The 17,141-nt window shown below is 47.4% G+C and overlaps 1 protein-coding gene across 4 annotated transcripts; it reads left to right on the top strand.

Annotated features, from left to right (window-relative positions):
- The first annotated feature begins 847 nt into the window (after window positions 1-847).
- IGSF1 (immunoglobulin superfamily, member 1) lies at window positions 848-16,811 on the top strand. 4 transcript variants are annotated; one of them, XM_011988817.1, is made up of 20 exons: window positions 848-1,057; window positions 3,536-3,672; window positions 3,814-3,840; window positions 4,228-4,509; window positions 4,810-5,097; window positions 7,016-7,300; window positions 7,543-7,836; window positions 8,336-8,614; window positions 8,942-9,062; window positions 10,942-11,012; window positions 11,092-11,139; window positions 11,531-11,821; window positions 12,148-12,426; window positions 13,098-13,385; window positions 14,076-14,363; window positions 14,559-14,846; window positions 15,038-15,325; window positions 15,447-15,725; window positions 16,118-16,241; window positions 16,393-16,811. In XM_011988817.1, the coding sequence occupies exons 2-20, from the start codon at window positions 3,603-3,605 to the stop codon at window positions 16,526-16,528; spliced, it is 4,026 nt and encodes a 1,341-aa protein (XP_011844207.1). In that variant the 5' UTR covers window positions 848-1,057; window positions 3,536-3,602; the 3' UTR covers window positions 16,529-16,811. The 4 variants fall into 4 exon arrangements, with proteins under 4 accessions (XP_011844207.1, XP_011844208.1, XP_011844209.1 ...); XM_011988818.1 differs by having other exon boundaries at window positions 11,107-11,139; XM_011988819.1 differs by lacking the exon at window positions 3,814-3,840 and having other exon boundaries at window positions 11,107-11,139.
- Window positions 16,812-17,141: the final 330 nt, after the last annotated feature.

Here is a 17,141-nt window from a genome sequence, read left to right on the forward strand (position 1 = left end):
TTATATATCAGGAGCTTTGATTGGTGTCTTATTCATACGTTATCATTATAAAAAGTCTTTCATGGTTAACATTTGTGAAAGGTTGGTCTATATTATCAAAATCATGTTGTTCTAAGACATTTGGGGAAGGGCTTACAGATTAATACTAGTAGTAGTAGTGGTAGCAGCAGCAACCACTACCATTTATTGAGCACCTACTATATGCTAGGCCTATTGTGCTGTGAGTTTTACTTACATCATCCCATTGAGGCCTTGTGAAATAGGTTCTGCTGTTTGTTTGTTTTTTACTTTACAGATGGGGAACCTGGGACGCAGAGAGTTTACTCACTTGAGGTCACACAACTATTGAATGTAAAATGTGGACTAAAATCTACATTTGTATGTCTCTAAAACCTGGGCTTTTAAAACCCCAAGATGGACTTTGAAGGCTGTCCAAGTTACTTAACCCTCTCTGAGTTTCAGTTTCCTCATCTGTGAAATTGAGGGGAGTAACACTTATTTTGTAGAGTTGCTCTGAAGATGAGAAATATAGGATCCCAGAGCCCAGGGGCACATAGTAGGCACTTAAACTGTGGTGGCGATGTTTATGCATGAATGGGGCATTGAATGGGCAGGGGAAGATCTGAGATCCCGATAGAGGTATTGGGGAGCTGGAGAAAAGGATCTACAAATCTTCTTGAGAGCTGGCCTTCTCCCCCCCAGAATACAGTGACCCAGTGAAACTCTGAGCGACCGGCGAGGGGGCAGGGGCCTGAATTTGGCTCCGGCAACCTCTGCAGGGAGTCCGGAGAGAGGCGGGGAGCTGGGAGGGGCGTAGAAATCTCCGTCGTCAGAGGACTGCAGGTGCCAGGCAGAGCTGGTGTAGGTGGGCTCCCAGAGCCCGGCGCAGGGAGCGGAGGAGGTTGGGGCGGGCCAGCAGGCGGGCGGGGGAGAGAGGAAGGCGGGTCTCAGAGCCGAAGAGGCTGTCCTTAGACAGCTCTTCTCATGCCGGGCAGTTTGCTGCATCTGGAGGAGCTCACTGGAGAATCTCCAACATCGGAGCGGGCCTTCAAGTACCGTAAGTACCTGCAAATGAGCGCATAGTTCAGTGGCTGAAGATTAAATACTGGCCACCAGATCCTAAACAAAATCCCGAAAGAGTCTCCTTGCTGTAATTAATTGCCGTAAATCAAACTGCTCCCCAGTCTGTCCCCCCACCCCCTTCATTACTGCCTTTCTCCTTTCCTCCCCGGATCCCACACCCGCCTCGGTGAGAATCTCTGGGCACTGTAGATATCTCCCCTTTTCCTTCTCAGTCTTCCCTCCAAACCCTCAGCGGAGCATGTACCCGGCACCCCGCCGAGCCCAACCCCTTTGATTCCTGGAGCCCTCAAAGCTATGCAGGGGGCGAGCCATTAGCCATTTCAGATATGTCACCCTCAAAAGCACTGCGGCGCTGCCTAAGGGTGGGGAAAGTGCTTGGGGTGGAGTAGAAGGGAAGGGTAAAATGGCTAGGCAGCCAAAGTTGGGGGTGGAGGTGGGGTGAAAGGCCAAAATGGGCGTGGCCAACTAACCTGAGGCTTGGGGCTGTTCTCACATTCCCCCGGTATAAGATTCATCATTTGGGCTGAATATAAATGGTACAATTTCCTTAGTGATTGAGGAGGGGTCAGCCATGCCAAAAAGCCCAGCTTCCCTGACTCCCCTCAATCCCGCAGTAGGCAAAGATCCTGGTTTAGGGGTCCAAGTGGCAAGGCTGAAACCTCAGATGGCATTTCCTGGGTGTAATCCCAGGTTGAACCTCTCCCTTGGCAGTGGAACCTGGCTTCCCCCAAAAACTCCTGGCCCAAAGCCCCAGGGTAACAAAGCAACAGGGTGGCATCCAAGCTTTGGCCTGGCCCTGAGAGGAGTGGGAGCAAGCGGCTGTAGGAACTGAGATGGAAAGGGCATCTTCAGGGTTCTACACCAGTTTGATGCCCCTTTTGAAAAGAAGAAAAAATGAGCACCTTTTTAAAATGTAATGTTCACTATGTGCCTGGCACTGTACATGTATTATCTGTAACCCAACACAACAATAATGTTAGGTCGATATTACTCCCCCACTTTACAGATAAGGAAAATTCAGAGTGGGTAATCTGAAAATCCTTCGATACAAAGTGAAAAATGAACAATGGACCTACGCTTCCTTGAATTTCTCACTGTCCACTTGTTCCCTACAGTCCAGATACTTTGAACACGAAATATCCTCCTCTTCCTGCTCCTCCATCCTACCCAGTGTTAGCACTGGGGCAAGTTAGAGGCTGAGGTCCAAGGTCAGTCTGGAAAAGCAAAATCAGTTCCTTTCTCTATTCTGAGAGCTGCCTCTTCCCCACTCTTCTGAGCTAAGATTTAATAACAGCTGGAGTCAGCCAGGACTTCAGACTCCCAGTAGAAAGTTAGTGGAAGAGAATTAGCTTGAGTTTGTGTGGCTGGGACATACCTCCCCTTGGTGAAAGGTTACTGTTGGGGGAGGTGGAGAGAGGCATGAAAGCTCAAGAGTCTACCTTGTGTATATGCAAGGCCTATGGTAAATAATGACTTTGGTCGGGGAGAATGGAAAGCCTCCCTGAACACAAATATTTTTGCCGTGTTTCCTGAGATTCAAACAATTCCATTTCCCTTAGAGGCAATCAACAAAACTGTTTAGAAGTTAAGGGCAATGAAAGAATCATTTAGACCTTATGTAAATTAACTCAAGCAGCTTGATTTTCTAACACATGCTTGACACTGGGATATTGAACTTTTAGGGGTAGGAGACAAGAATGAGAGTAATATTGGATCTAAAGCATTCTATGGAAGGGAAGGATATCCAAGGGATCAAGTGAGAGGGGTGAGGGAGGGTGAAGAGGGAGTGAAGGGTGCCTCTGGGAGTTTAAATCATTGTTTTAGATCCATAGGCCTTGGAGTTAAACATGAATTTGAATTTGGGCTCTAATATGTAATATCTTTTGACTTTGGGCAAATTATATATCTTCTCTAAGCCTCAGTTTGTTCATCAGTAAAATGGAACGATAATAATGCCCCCTCTCTTAAGTTGTTGGAAGTCTCTCTCTCTCTCTCTCTCTTTCTCTCTCTCTCTCTCTATATATATATACACACACACACATATATGACTCTCTCTCTATATATATATATATGACGTTCTCTCATATATATATGAGAGAGTCGTGTGTGTGTGTGTGTGTGTGTGTGTGTGTGTGTATGACTGAAAAGGTGACTCTGCACCTCCCATCTCCCCCATCCTGTGGAGCTTCTGCAGGCTATTCTGGGCCTCTGAGATCCCAGAGACAAATCCATATTTCAACAAATCTGGCATCTTTGATACCAACAAAGACCTTGAGCAGGAGGATAGGGAAGTGAGGGAAAGGAGCAAGGAGAGGAAGCAGCAGGTGACCTTGTAATACCCTGCATGCCTGTGAGGAAGTACAATGTAGGGTTGTCAAGTGCAATTTATCCATCTAAACTAAACTTTAAGGAGCAGGACAAGTCCTCTAAGTAAAAACAATTCTGCTTTTAGATACCACCACCTGCTGAGGAGAAAAATTCTTCAAGACTCAGAGCACACAGCCAGCACCAGAGGCCCCATGACCCTGGACAGACCAGGGGAGGGAGCCACCATGCTGAAGACATTCACTGTTTTGCTCTTTTGCATTCGTGAGTACAAGGAAGGGGTGAGGGGCAAGTGACCCTGTCATAGGTACCCACTTGTTAGGGGTGGGAGAGGAAAGTATTGAGGTTTGAGCACAGGGTGGAGACAACAAGGGAGCTCTCCTTTACCATAATCTCTCTTTTCAGGGATGAGTCTGGGTATGACATCGATAGGTAAGTGAGTCCTGCCCTCTCAGTCACCTCCTTCCTAAAGGATCCAAGATGCTGGCGTGTCTCCATGACCCTGGACATAATGCCTTGACATTCCAGAGATAGATTGGGCTGATTGGGAATCAGAGGACTTGGTTTCCTATGGCATGGTGAAAAGCTTTATCTCAGATGGAAAAGAAACCATCAGACTTTATTCTCCAACTCATTTGGACCCCTTGACCAAATATCTTGGGGTTCTTATACGATGCCCCACAGGAGCACATTCCTGTCCCCAGGGGAAGACAAAATGAGAGATCTGGGTCCGGGCTAATTTTAAGGGACATTGTGGGACATGTTATGGGAGGGAGAGGGCTGGACTGCTCACATCTTTTTGATCTGTGGGAATAACAGTGATGGACCCTCAACCGGAGCTGTGGATAGAGTCCAACTACCCCCAGGCCCCTTGGGAGAACATCACGCTTTGGTGCCGAAGTCCCTCTCGGATATCAAGCAAGTTCCTGTTGCTGAAGGATAAGACACAGATGACCTGGATCCGCCCTTCCCACAAGACCTTCCAAGTTTCATTCCTTATAGGTGCCCTTACTGAGTCCAATGCAGGTCTTTACCGGTGCTGCTACTGGAAGGAGCCAGGCTGGTCAAAGCCCAGTAAAGTTCTAGAGTTGGAGGCACCAGGTAAGAAGACAGCGATACTCAAGAATCGACTCCAGCTCCTGAGATTCAAACTTGCCTTCCAGGGGAGGGTTTGTTTCTCAAATGCATGCAAGCACGCATCCCACAGATAGTAAATAAGGGCCTACTTTGTATTGGGCAATGCAGAGGGGACATGCAGACTCTGGAGCAGAGATGGGAGAAGGAGGGGTGACAAACAAGGATCATACAGGGAAACCTCAATTAAAGTAGAGCTCTCCTCTGCTGCTCCCTAGACAGTACTATTCTTGCTTTACCTAATTACAGTTCATTCTATCCTTCCAGGCCAGCTGCCCAAGCCCATCTTCTGGATTCAGGCTGAGACCCCCCCTCTTCCTGGATGTAATGTTAACATCCTCTGCCATGGCTGGCTGCAGGATTTGGTGTTCATGCTGTTTAAAGAGGGATATGCAGAGCCTGTGGATTACCAAGTCCCAACTGGGACAATGGCTATATTCTCCATTGACAACCTGACACCTGAGGATGAAGGGGTTTACATCTGCCGCACTCATATCCAGATGCTCCCCACCCTGTGGTCAGAGCCCAGCAACCCCCTGAAGCTGGTTGTAGCAGGTGGGTGTGGCTATGGCTGCTGGCATCTGGCAATTGTTGTCCCAGGGATCATGGCTGGTTGAGCTAGGGTTTCTGATTTTACTTTCCTCAGCCAGTTTCTAAGGCCCTGCAAGGCCCAATGAGCTAGAGTCGTTTGAAGTTTTACTGAGATATAAATTAGAATCGCATGTGCTGCAAGGCAGATGTGTGGGAGCCAATCATTTGACTAGTAAAGGAGCCCAGCCAACTGGCCAGCAGCTTCAGCTCATCACAGCTTTGTTGTTCTCTACTTGTTGAATATCATGCATTCATTCATCAATTCAACCAATATTTATTGAGCACCTAATATGTGCCAGGCACTGCCACTGCAATCTTATAAATTGAGTCTTAAATTTGCAAATGTATTTTATTTGTAATTGTTATTTTTATGTGTGGAAAACAGAATGAATTGCTAGTGTTGGTGAGTAAAAACAAAGAAAACAAATGACAAAGAATGTGATAGCTCATATTTTAGAAATGGCTTTATAAACTGCCTTGGTTCCCTATCAGTAGAGCTAGTAAGGCAGCACCAATCTCTAAGTATAGAAGAAGTTTCCCCAAAATGTAAAATGCCAGACATGTCCCAGTCCCAACTCCCTCACCCCATGGCCTGGAGGTTTCTAGATGGAATTGGCCACATTTGCTTTAGTCTCTCCATCCAGCTAAATAGGCTTGGGGAAAGCTGTGGTGCTACAGAAAGTACCCGAGACTTAGAAGTGGTAATACTGGTTTCTAGTTCCATCTCTGACACTGCCTCCCTGCATGATCTTGAGCAAGTCACTTCACTTTTCTGTGCTTTGGCTTCCTCTACTCTAAAAATGGGATAACAGTATCTATCTGATCTACTGTGTAATGCTTATCTCTATGCCTCAGTTTTCTGATCTGCAAAATTGGTTTAATAATAATGCCTACCTCACAGGGTTGTTGTGAGGATTTGCCTAAATATATATGTACAGTGCCTGGCATATAAGTTCTCAATAAATGGTAGATATTAATTTTGTTAGTATAGCTTTTTATTGAGGATCAAAGAACAAAAAAAAACTGCTTGTTTGAACTGAGTGTATGAATGTTTGTTGTACTCATGCCCTTTCAGCATAGATTCCACTAACATACACTTCCATAGTTACCTGTTCAACAATATCCCCCACCAACCAGTTCATGGGCTTTTTGCTAGCAGAGACTTTGTCTTCTTTTCTCATATACACCTAGACCTACATGATGCTTGATGCATACTAAATGCTCAGTGAGCATATGACAGAGCTGATCCTTCCATAATGAATAGATAAGTGTGCCTGGCATTGGGGTGGAGGTAGGAAGGAGTAGTAGGAAGTGAGGTTTGCCCTCACTTTCGTGTACAATCTCCTTGGCGAAACAATCCATGGACATGAATGTGTAGCTCTGTAACAGAGATTTCTTTGGGTTGCAGACTTACCGGCCAAGCCCTCTTTATTGGCTTCTTTCAGTCTTGTTGTGGAAGTAGGATCTTAAATGAGCTTAATGTATTCAAAAGCTCTCCTTAATACTTCAGTGGCATTCATGCTCTGCAAAGATGAAATCATTGTTATTTTCAGAGGTTTGGTTTTTCTGGTGGTTGAAAGAACTACATTTGGCATTTCAGGGACCTAAAGATACAGGGAATTGTGGATGTAGATCTTCCACTGAGATACACCCCTACACATGGTTAGAGCTCAGTGAAGCTGACAGATTATTGAGAGAGAACAGGGGTATAAGTGAATCTACCCATGATTATGTTATAGAGGCAGAGATCCAAGGAAGGGATAGGGAAGAGAAGGTAAATTTCAGCTACCACTTCTTGTTCAAAGAAATTAAGAAAGAGAAAACAGAAGACAACAGGAAAGAATCATCTTGCCTCTAACTTTAGGGTCTCTTCCCTTTGTAGGACTCTACCCCAAACCAACTTTGACAGCCCATCCTGGGCCCATCATGGCACCTGGAGAAAGCCTGAATCTCAGGTGTCAAGGGCCAATCTATGGAATGACCTTTGCCCTAATGAGGGTTGAAGACTTGGAGAAGTCCTTTTACCACAAGAAGACAATAAAAAACGAGGCATATTTCTTCTTCCGGTCTTTGAAGATCCAAGATACTGGACATTACCTCTGCTTTTACTATGACATTTCATATAGAGGTTCACTCCTTAGTGATGTCCTGAAAATCTGGGTAACTGGTAAGAGACGAGTATGCCATGAAACTTAGGTTAAGGGCTAAGAATACAAATCTCCCTCTGTGCTCCCTGGAGAACCTAATCATGTGGCCAGGGCTAACAGTAGAGAAGGGAACAGAATTTGTAAAACTGGGTGTAGGCAGGTTTTTCCAAGGGTGGTTTGGAGGAAGCGAAGGAAAAGAATCCTAAGGAGTGGGAGCACGAAGTGAAATCATTAGTGCTTTTTATTCTGGGTCTTGTCCTAGACACTTTCCCCAAGACCTGGCTACTTGCTTGGCCCAGTCCTGTGGTCCAAATGGGTCAGAATGTGAGCCTACGGTGTCGAGGACCAGTGGATGGAGTGGGTCTTGCACTCTATAAGAAAGGAGAAGACAAACCAGTTCAGTTTTTGGATGCCACCAGCATTGATGACAACACATCATTCTTCCTCAACAATGTAACCTACAGTGATACTGGCATCTATAGCTGCCAGTATCTTCTCACCTGGAAGACCTCCATTAGGATGCCATCACACAACACTGTGGAGCTTATGGTTGTAGGCAAGTGTAAACAACTGTTTTTATTATCAACCCGTTTGTTTTTATCATCATTGTGGTGTTGTAAGAAGGAGCTAGTAGCCTTGTATCCTCTGAGAGCTATGGGCAAAACGCATATAAACACACACGCACGCATGCACGCACACGGAAGGTGGTGTAGAACTTTCTTCCAAAACTTTAGGGACTTTGTCTCCCAGGATTGTTCCTCAAGCTCCACCTCTCGGTATGGCACAGCCCCATTGTAACCCCTGGGAAAATTATTTTTCTTTAGGCCAGGGGAAGCTTACAGGTATGAGGTCTTCCTGATTGGTAGGGAACCAGGAATCTTTAGATCACCAAGGAGTGGGCAAAATAATTCTAATGCACAGTCAAATCTTGAAGTCACTGACCAAGTGGAAGTGGAAAGGAAGAGAAGATCAAATGGGGAGCTCAGAAACATTTTCTGGGGGAGAGGTACTGGGTTTGAGGTCACTTCTCACTCTGGTCTCTGGATTGGTTTCAGATAAGCCCCCCAAGCCCTCCCTGTCAGCTTGGCCAAGCACTGTGTTCAAGCTAGGAAAGGCCATCACCCTTCGGTGCCGAGTATCTCATCCAGTACTGGAATTTTCTCTGGAATGGGAAGAAAGAGAAACATTCCAAAAATTCTCAGTAGACGGAGACTTCATCATCAGTAATGTTGATGGGAAAGGCACAGGGACTTACAGTTGCAGCTATCGCATAGAGACACATCCTAACATCTGGTCACATCGCAGTGAGCCCCTGAAGCTGATGGGGCCAGCAGGTGAGAGGATAACTCTTCAGAGGAATGCCCCTCCATACCCCAGGGATCCCAGATCAGTGCCCAGAAAGATATGGGAAAGGGAGTCAGCGGCCTGAAAATCAGAGCCCTTGGGTTTCAGCACCCTTCCCCTGGGGTGGTCTCACAATTCCTCAAAGGCAGTTAGCAGGATAATTTCAAGGCTCCCATTCTCCATGAAAAAGAAAGCCACTTCTGCCTCACCTTCCCAATATAAGCACTCTCAGTAACCAGATTGTCCTCACCCCATGAATGTATTCACCTGCCCCTGTCCCCATCAAGGCCTCTGATTCTGGTCTTCTCTGGCCACAGGCTATCTCACCTGGAATTACGTTCTGAATGAAGCTGTCAGGTTGTCTCTAATCGTGCAGCTTGTTGCCTTGCTGTTGGTAGTGCTGTGGATAAGGTGGAAGTGTCGGAGACTCAGAATCAGGTAACTGTCTTGTCCCAGCTCCCTGTTCCCCCCCAACCTAATAGAGTCTGAAGAATGAGTCATACCCTAGTTGAGACAAGCCACAGAGGCACACCCTATAGAACCCCCATCTTCTGGGCTTTGGGAACAAGACTTTCTCACCCCAGCTGTCTCTTTCGCCTCACAGAGGGGTCAGCACTCAAGCCAGAGGGTGGAGAAATACATAGTTCTCAGAGGCAGGAGGAGTAATCAGAACTTCATTCATTGACATCCCCCCGGAGGGTGCCCAAATCTCTCCCACAGACCATCCTGCCCTCAGAGATGATTGATGTCTCCCTTATTAACTTGTTCTGGATTTTTCCTCTTGTAAGAAGCCATGCTGTCCTGTCTTCCAGGCTGTTATTCAACTCCTATCCCAATTTTTCACCCTTATCCCTAGCTCTCAGGAGCTATTAAACGTTGTGATGCATCCTAGTTGCCTTAGTAACCAGTCTCTGACACTGTGGCCTCCAACCACCTGTGCAGAGCATTCTGGGAATATAGACTTGATCTGGATGGCCATCTGATGTGACATTGGACAGGGCAACAGAATCAGACTGTTTCCTCTGACTCACAAACTCGCAGGCCAAACAGATTCTCCTGCCATTTCCTTTGATTCTATGGTGTGCTCTGGGCCATCTGCCTCTCTCATCCCCATGGCTCGTGCTCAGGCTACTCTACCGGGAACAAGGAGAGTAATGACCACTTCTGACCTAGTAGGGATGTTAGCTCCTGAATACCTTGTCTACTTCCCCCTACTCCCTGCTTCTGGTTGCACCCCCCGCCCTGCAAATGTGGTCAGTGTGTCTGGGAGTATTCAGTGCACAATGGATTATGATTATGATTATGATTATATGTGTCTGTGCTTTCCGCTGGAATCTGAGGGCCAAAATACTTGGGCAACCAGAAGCGAGCCACCTAAGCCTTCTGCAAAAACCACCACCCTTTGAGTTTTCAAAAAGTTTTAGCAGGGGTGAAGTTCTACTTCTTTCTGGAACCTGACCTGGATCCCATATTCATTAGAGTAATCTCCAAGCCAGTGGTTAGGAAAAAAAATGTAGCTTTATGTGCCCCACCCCAGCCCAGCAACACAGCATCAAAGAATAAGATGAGATACCAGATTTCAGAGAAAGCAGCTTGAAAATCACGTTTTCCTCACCAGGAAGGATGGTCAGTGTTTTCTAAGTAAAAATTTTCCAATGGATTTTGGGTTAATATCATCTAATTCTACAAGACCCATGACCCAAAGCTGCTGCACATTTCTAGTTATAATCTGGTTGAGGGGAGAGTTTCTAGTCTCTGAAAAGCTTAGCTCAGCACTGACAGTCTTCTAGTAATTCACCACAGCTGCCTAGGCAACCCTTCCATAACAAAGGCAGGTGAGGCAGGTGGGTCTGAGGACCAATACTGCCATAACAACTGCTTCCAAACTTAAACTTGATGACTGAGAAATACTCATGGTTTCTCCCTCCACACCCACACACACCATCCAGAGCTGCCGATCACACTGAGCTCCGGGGATTCTGAGAGCTCCAGATAATATAAAAGCATTTTCACATCTGACATCTCAATTCCAGCAACAGCCTAATCAGGGGCCATGGGGAGCTGACATATGATATAGGCTGGGGAGGGGGAGGGGGCAGAGGGGACATGTGGGTCACGAAAGAGCAAGAGGTTTGTAGGTGGTAAGGCCCTCAAAAAGAAAAGTCATTGATGTCAGAAAAGATTATATCCCATTATCTTGGCCATATCCAGTCCCCATTGGGTAGCGAGTAAGCCAATGACATAAATTGCCGCCCCCTTTCCTCCACCCTCCCCCTAATCCCAGCAACTCCTCTCATCTCTTTTCTGGTCTCACTAGAGAAGCCTGGTTGCTGGGAACAGCTCAAGGGGTCACCATGCTCTTCATAGTCACGGCCCTTCTCTCCTGTGGTGAGCACAAGTGGGGGAAGGGGCCTGGGCAGAAGGCCGGGGTGAAATCCCAGTGGGGGAGGGGGCTGAGTCCTGGCAGCAATTTCTTTTGCAGGACTGTGCAATGGGGTATTGATAGAAGAGACTGGTGAGTTTTTCCTGCTCCAGACTGGGACATTCCTCCCTGGAGATCCGAAATAACTACAGAGCGTCAGTGTCATTGGCCAGGGAGTGACTGGTTGGGAGGGAAGGACAGCCAGGAAGGGGCACTTGCTAAAGCTGCTGGCAAAATTCAGCCTCCAACTTTGCCTTTCTGCCTGCAAAATTTCCTCCAAGCTTCTGCACTTTTCTGAGGCTCAGCTATAAGACACCAGCTTCCCCTTTCCCCAGGACCTGAGGAAGGAAGGAAAGAAGGAAAGGATTTGGATTTGGGTTGCAAGGGGAGGTGGGCAGTGTGATCCGGGTAGGGGGTTCAAGGGCAAGGAGGAGGGAGGGGAAGGGAGGAGGGAGGATGGCTTCATTAATTCTGCTGTTTCTAGAAATAGTCATGCCAACCCCTAAGCCTGAGCTGTGGGCAGAGACCAACTTTCCTCTGGCCCCGTGGAAGAACTTAACCCTCTGGTGCAGAAGCCCTTCTGGCTCAACTAAGGAGTTTGTGCTGCTGAAGGACGGGACCGGGTGGATTGCAACTCGCCCGGCCTCAGAGCAGGTCCGGGCTGCCTTTCCCCTTGGCGCCCTGACCCAGAGCCACACCGGGAGCTACCACTGCCATTCATGGGAGGAGATGGCTGTATCGGAGCCCAGTGAGGCACTTGAGCTGCTGGGGACAGGTAAGAAAAGGTAGAGGGTCTCCCGGAGTTATTCCCAGTGCCCCTGGGACTCCAACACTGCTCCTGGGAGTGAGGGAACGAACTCCCAGGGACCCTGGAGCCCAAGGGGCTTGTGCTGCATGTAGGAGAGGAGGGGTGCTGAAATGGTAGGGAGTTACGGGGCAGGGGGAGGGGCGGGATGGGAAAGAGAGTGTGAGGAGACTGACTGGAAGAGCCTAGGGCCAGCCCAGAATGAATGTCTTTATTTGCTGACAAAGTGACCCCGAGTATCCCATCTGGGCAACTGCAAACTTCTAACTCCTTTTCCACCCCATTCTGTTTTCCAGACATCCTCCCCAAACCTGTCATTTCTGCTTCCCTCCCAATCCGGGGCCAGGAACTACAACTCCGGTGCAAAGGATGGCTGGCAGGCATGGGGTTTGCTCTGTATAAGGAGGGACAGCAAGAACCTGTCCAGCAACTTGGTGCAGTTGGAAGGGAAGCCGTCTTTACAATCCAAAGAATGGAGGATAAAGACGAAGGCAATTACAGCTGCCGCACTCACACTGAACAACACCCCTTCAAGTGGTCTGAGCCCAGTGAGCCCCTGGAGCTTGTCATAAAAGGTAGAGCTGAAAAGGATGTGTGAGGAAGAGGGGCGGGGTGGAGGGAAAGGCAAAGCCCCGGGTCAGACACTCCTCTCCCTGCAGCAAACTTTGCTGCTGGTCCTGGGAGCCTGTGTCCAATCTTAGAGCCAGGCAGGCGTGGCGCTGGGAGTGCCAGGGCCTCTGGCTGCACGATATTAATAGCCATAATCGTTATTAATAGCTTTGGTTCATGGAGTGTGATTTAATTTTTCTAATTATTTTCACATCAATTATCTCACTTCACCATAGAGCAACTCTTCAAGGTGAGTGAAGCAGGTACCATTTTCCCCTGGTCCAAATGGGCAAAGTGAGACTCAGAGAATCAGCAGAGCCCCAAGAAAAATTCTACCTTTTTACTAGCCTCCATTGCCTCACACTGAGGATTCATGTGGAGGTAGTGAGGGGTGGGGTTGAAGGGTCCCTATGTGAGAAGTCTATCTGCAGAGTGGATTTACCTTACTTTTTAAATGCACTTACTTCTGAATGAAATACTATAGAAAGCAGAGAAGCCTCCTAGAACCAATATTTGCTATATTTGCTTTCTCTCTTTCTTGTTCTTAATTTGGTTTTGTGTTGTATTTTGTTATTTTTGTTTTGTTTTGTTTTGTTTTTGTTGTTGTTGTTTTTTGTTTTGTTTTCTTGCCTTCTAGAAATGTACCCTAAACCCTTCTTCAAGACATGGGCCAGCCCTGTGGTCACTCCTGGTGCCCGAGTGACTTTCAATTGCTCCACCCCCCACCAGCATATGAGCTTTATTCTTTACAAAGATGGAAGTGAAATAGCATCCAGTGACAGGTCCTGGGCAAGTCCAGGGGCCAGTGCAGCTCACTTTCTAATCATTTCGGTGGGCATTGGTGATGGAGGGAATTACAGCTGCCGATATTATGACTTTTCTATCTGGTCTGAGCCCAGCGACCCTGTGGAGCTCGTGGTGACAGGTTAGGAGGGGGGACTCCAGGTAGAGGTGGTGCCAACCCTGGGATGGTGGGTGGAAGGCTGTCAGTGGGAGAGGAAGAAATGTTTCTTCTAAAAAACACTGAGAAAGTGCTTAGGACAGTGGCTGGTCCATAGTGACCAGTCCATGATGCACAGCTGTTCATGTTATTATTACAGGAACAAGAAACAAAGGCGGTGGGGAGGCAAGCAATTCATTTCTGGGGGAATAAATGAGGCAGATGGGGGAGTCCAATTCCAAGAGCTCAGTTCAAGTTGCCCTATTTCTGCACATTTTTATGGCTTGGCCTTGAGCTTTAGGCTCAATGTCCACTTTTTCTCTAGCTGGGCTGTCAGAGATTGGTGGGCTGGATGGCTCTCAGAGAAAGGGAAAAGACCTTGAAATGTCAGCTGCATACTATACAACTATACAACTGTGCATAAGTGGAGTCCCAATTATGTAAACAGTTATAGCTACATGGACATGGAAATATATATAAAGAATAAATGGCAAAGAAATATTAAAAACACTTATCTTTGAGTGGTAGAATTGTGTTTCCTTCATTAGTTTTTTTTTCTATATTTTCTAATTTTTGACAACAAACATATATTGTGTCTTACAATAACACTTTAAAAGGCTATTTGCAGGATGTGAGGGCTGGGTTTATCTCACGCTGCTGTCTCTTTAATTTCAGAATTCTACCCCAAACCCACTCTCCTGGCACAGCCAGGTCCCGTGGTGTTTCCTGGGAAGAGTGTGACCCTGCGCTGCCAAGGGACTTTCCAGGGCATGAGGTTCGCCCTCTTGCAAGAGGGAGCCCAGGCTCCCTTACAGTTTCAGAGTGTCTCAGGGAACTCAGCTGACTTCCTTCTCCACACTGTTGGAGCAGAGGACTCTGGGAACTATAGCTGTATCTACTATGAGACAACCATGTCAAACAGGGGGTCATATCTCAGTATACCCCTTATGATCTGGGTGACTGGTAAGGACAGAGCGGACATGGGACTGGGATGGAGATCATTGGAGTAGGGGTTAGGGAGGGTAATTCCTCCTAGAAGTCTAGGCTAGGCCACGGAGGGGAACTATTGTGTCCAAGAGGAGAAAGATAGAGGGTTAATTTAAGCAGGAACTGATAAGTTTCTATAGTCACCACTTTACAACCTTGGTCTCTTTCTAGACACATTCCCTAAGCCATGGTTGTTTGCTGAGCCCAGTTCTGTGGTTCCCATGGGGCAGAATGTTACTCTGTGGTGCCGAGGGCCAGTCCATGGTGTAGGATACATTCTGCACAAAGAAGAAGAAGCCACTTCAATGCAGCTCTGGGGATCCACCAGTAATGACGGGGCATTCCGCATCACCAATATATCTGGTGCTAGCATGGGGCGTTACAGCTGCTGCTACCACCCTGACTGGACCAGTTCTATCAAGATACAACCTAGCAACACCCTGGAACTCATAGTCACAGGTAAGGGGAAGGGGCTGTCAAGTGGGCATGGAAGTGGAGAAAGGAGGGAATAGACTGGTTCATGGGAGATAGTTTTCGGAGAGCTTGAGGAGAGGCAACCAGTTGTCTTTCCTCTTTATTGAGCAGAGACCCCAGGGGTGATGCACTGGAAAGTGACCTCTTCTCTTTGACCAGGAGTTCATTTCTTCCAGGCTTACTCCCCAAACCCAGCCTATTAGCCCAGCCTGGTCCCATGGTGTCCCCTGGCGAAAATATGACTCTTCAGTGTCAAGGGGAACTGCTAGACTCAACATTTGTCCTGTTGAAGGAGGGGACTCAGGAGCCCTTAGAGCAACAGAGGCCAAGTGGGTACAGGGCTGACTTCTGGATGCCAGCAGTGAGAGGTGAAGATTCTGGGATCTATAGCTGTGTTTATTATTTGGACTCTGCTCCCTTTGCAGCTTCAAATCAGAGTGACTCCCTGGAGATCTGGGTGACTGGTAAGGTCCTGGAGACTTCAGTACGAGTCATGATTTTGTAGTTTTTAGCAGTCAGCAGTAAGCGGGTAAAGGGCTAAGTTCAGGATCACTTATTCTAACTCTGTGTCCTTGTTGGTTGCAGACAAGCCCCCTAAACCCTCTCTGTCAGCCTGGCCCGGCACCATGTTCAAGCTGGGGAAGGACATCATCCTTCAGTGCCGAGGACCCCTGCCAGGTGTTGAATTTGTCCTAGAACATGATGGAGAAGAAGCACCTCAGCAGTTTTCAGAGGATGGAGACTTTGTCATCAACAATGTAGAAGGAAAAGGCATTGGAAACTACAGCTGCAGCTACCGCCTCCAGGCCTACCCTGATATCTGGTCAGAACCTAGTGATTCCCTGGAGCTGGTGGGGGCAGCAGGTAAGAGAATAATCTCTCCATGATCCTGGTGTGACACACCTGGGATCCCAGGGACAGTCCCCATGGAGACATCTCAAATCAGGAGAATGGAGGGGCTTTGGAACCAGGGACCTATAGTGTGTCCTCTTTCTCCTGAGGATGGTGAGGAGGTGGGACCTTAAATGTTTTTTAAGATAGTGAGTGGGTTTCTTTCCAGGCCTCTTGGCCCCAAGGAAAGGAGGGCTGCTTCTGCCTCAGCATAAACTCTGCCACTACCCACCTGCACTGTAGTCTTAACACATGGCTCCCACATGAACCCTAAAGAAGACCAGAGTGTGGGGCAATACCAGATTAAGGGGAACATACACACACTAATCTCCATGGCCTTGGTTTCTCCTCTTTCATCACCACAGGTCCTGTGGCTCAGGAGTGCACAGTAGGGAACATTGTCCGAAGTAGCCTAATCGTGGTGGTTGTTGTAGCCTTGGGAGTAGTGCTAGCCATAGAGTGGAAGAAGTGGCCTCGACTGCGAACCAGGTAAATAAATGCCTCATTATGGCCCCCTTCTGTGAACCAGGTGGTGCTAGAAAAGCAATCATACAAATGCTTCTCTAGTATCTGAGCCCCAACATGCAATCTGTTTTCAGGTTCTGGATCCTCCCTTACTCATGTCTTTTTCTTTACATAGAGGCTCAGAGACAGACGGAAGAGACCAGACCATTGCCCTTGAAGAGTGTAACCAAGAAGGAGAACCAGGCACCCCCGCCAATTCTCCTTCATCAACCTCTCGGAGAATCTCTGTGGAACTGCCAGTCCCAATATAATAATCTCCTCCTTTACAAGAGCTTTCCTCTCCTCTATCTTGCTTTCAGAGACCTGTAAATCCAACTAGTCACCCTGCAAGTCAGCCCCATCTGCTGTTCCTTGGTCTCTAATCACCTGAGCTGGGTAAAGGGTATTCTGGGAGTTGACAGCTCTGCCAGGGTGAGATGTTTCCTGAAGAGAGGTTCCCCACCCCTGTAACTCCTCACTGTACTGATTTACTGGCGCATGAAATTCTATTAAAAATGCATTCTTCAGAATAAAAAGAGCATTCACTATTTAACTGCAAAAACTACAGCTGTGGTCTTCTATTGGTCTGTTTTCCACTAACAATTTAGAAGTGATGTATTGGAGCTGACCTCGATGGCAGAATAAGAGAGTGCAGGGCTACAAGAAAAGAGAAAGTTGTTCAAGGATGGGTGTGGGGAGGGGGCTCCAAAATAGCTACTTCCCAGTTTGGTTTGACACGTATTCACTGACCAGAGTATTATTTTGCCCTTCCATTGGATGAATGAATGAATGGCAACACTCTCTCCCGGTTGAGCCTGAGAAGGGAAAACACAGACATTACATGCATTTCACCATGTTACGTTTGGGTCCATAGTACATCCACTT

The sequence above is a fragment of the Mandrillus leucophaeus genome, unplaced genomic scaffold (assembly GCF_000951045.1).
Source record: "Mandrillus leucophaeus isolate KB7577 unplaced genomic scaffold, Mleu.le_1.0 Scaffold339, whole genome shotgun sequence".
Taxonomy (NCBI): domain Eukaryota; kingdom Metazoa; phylum Chordata; class Mammalia; order Primates; family Cercopithecidae; genus Mandrillus; species Mandrillus leucophaeus.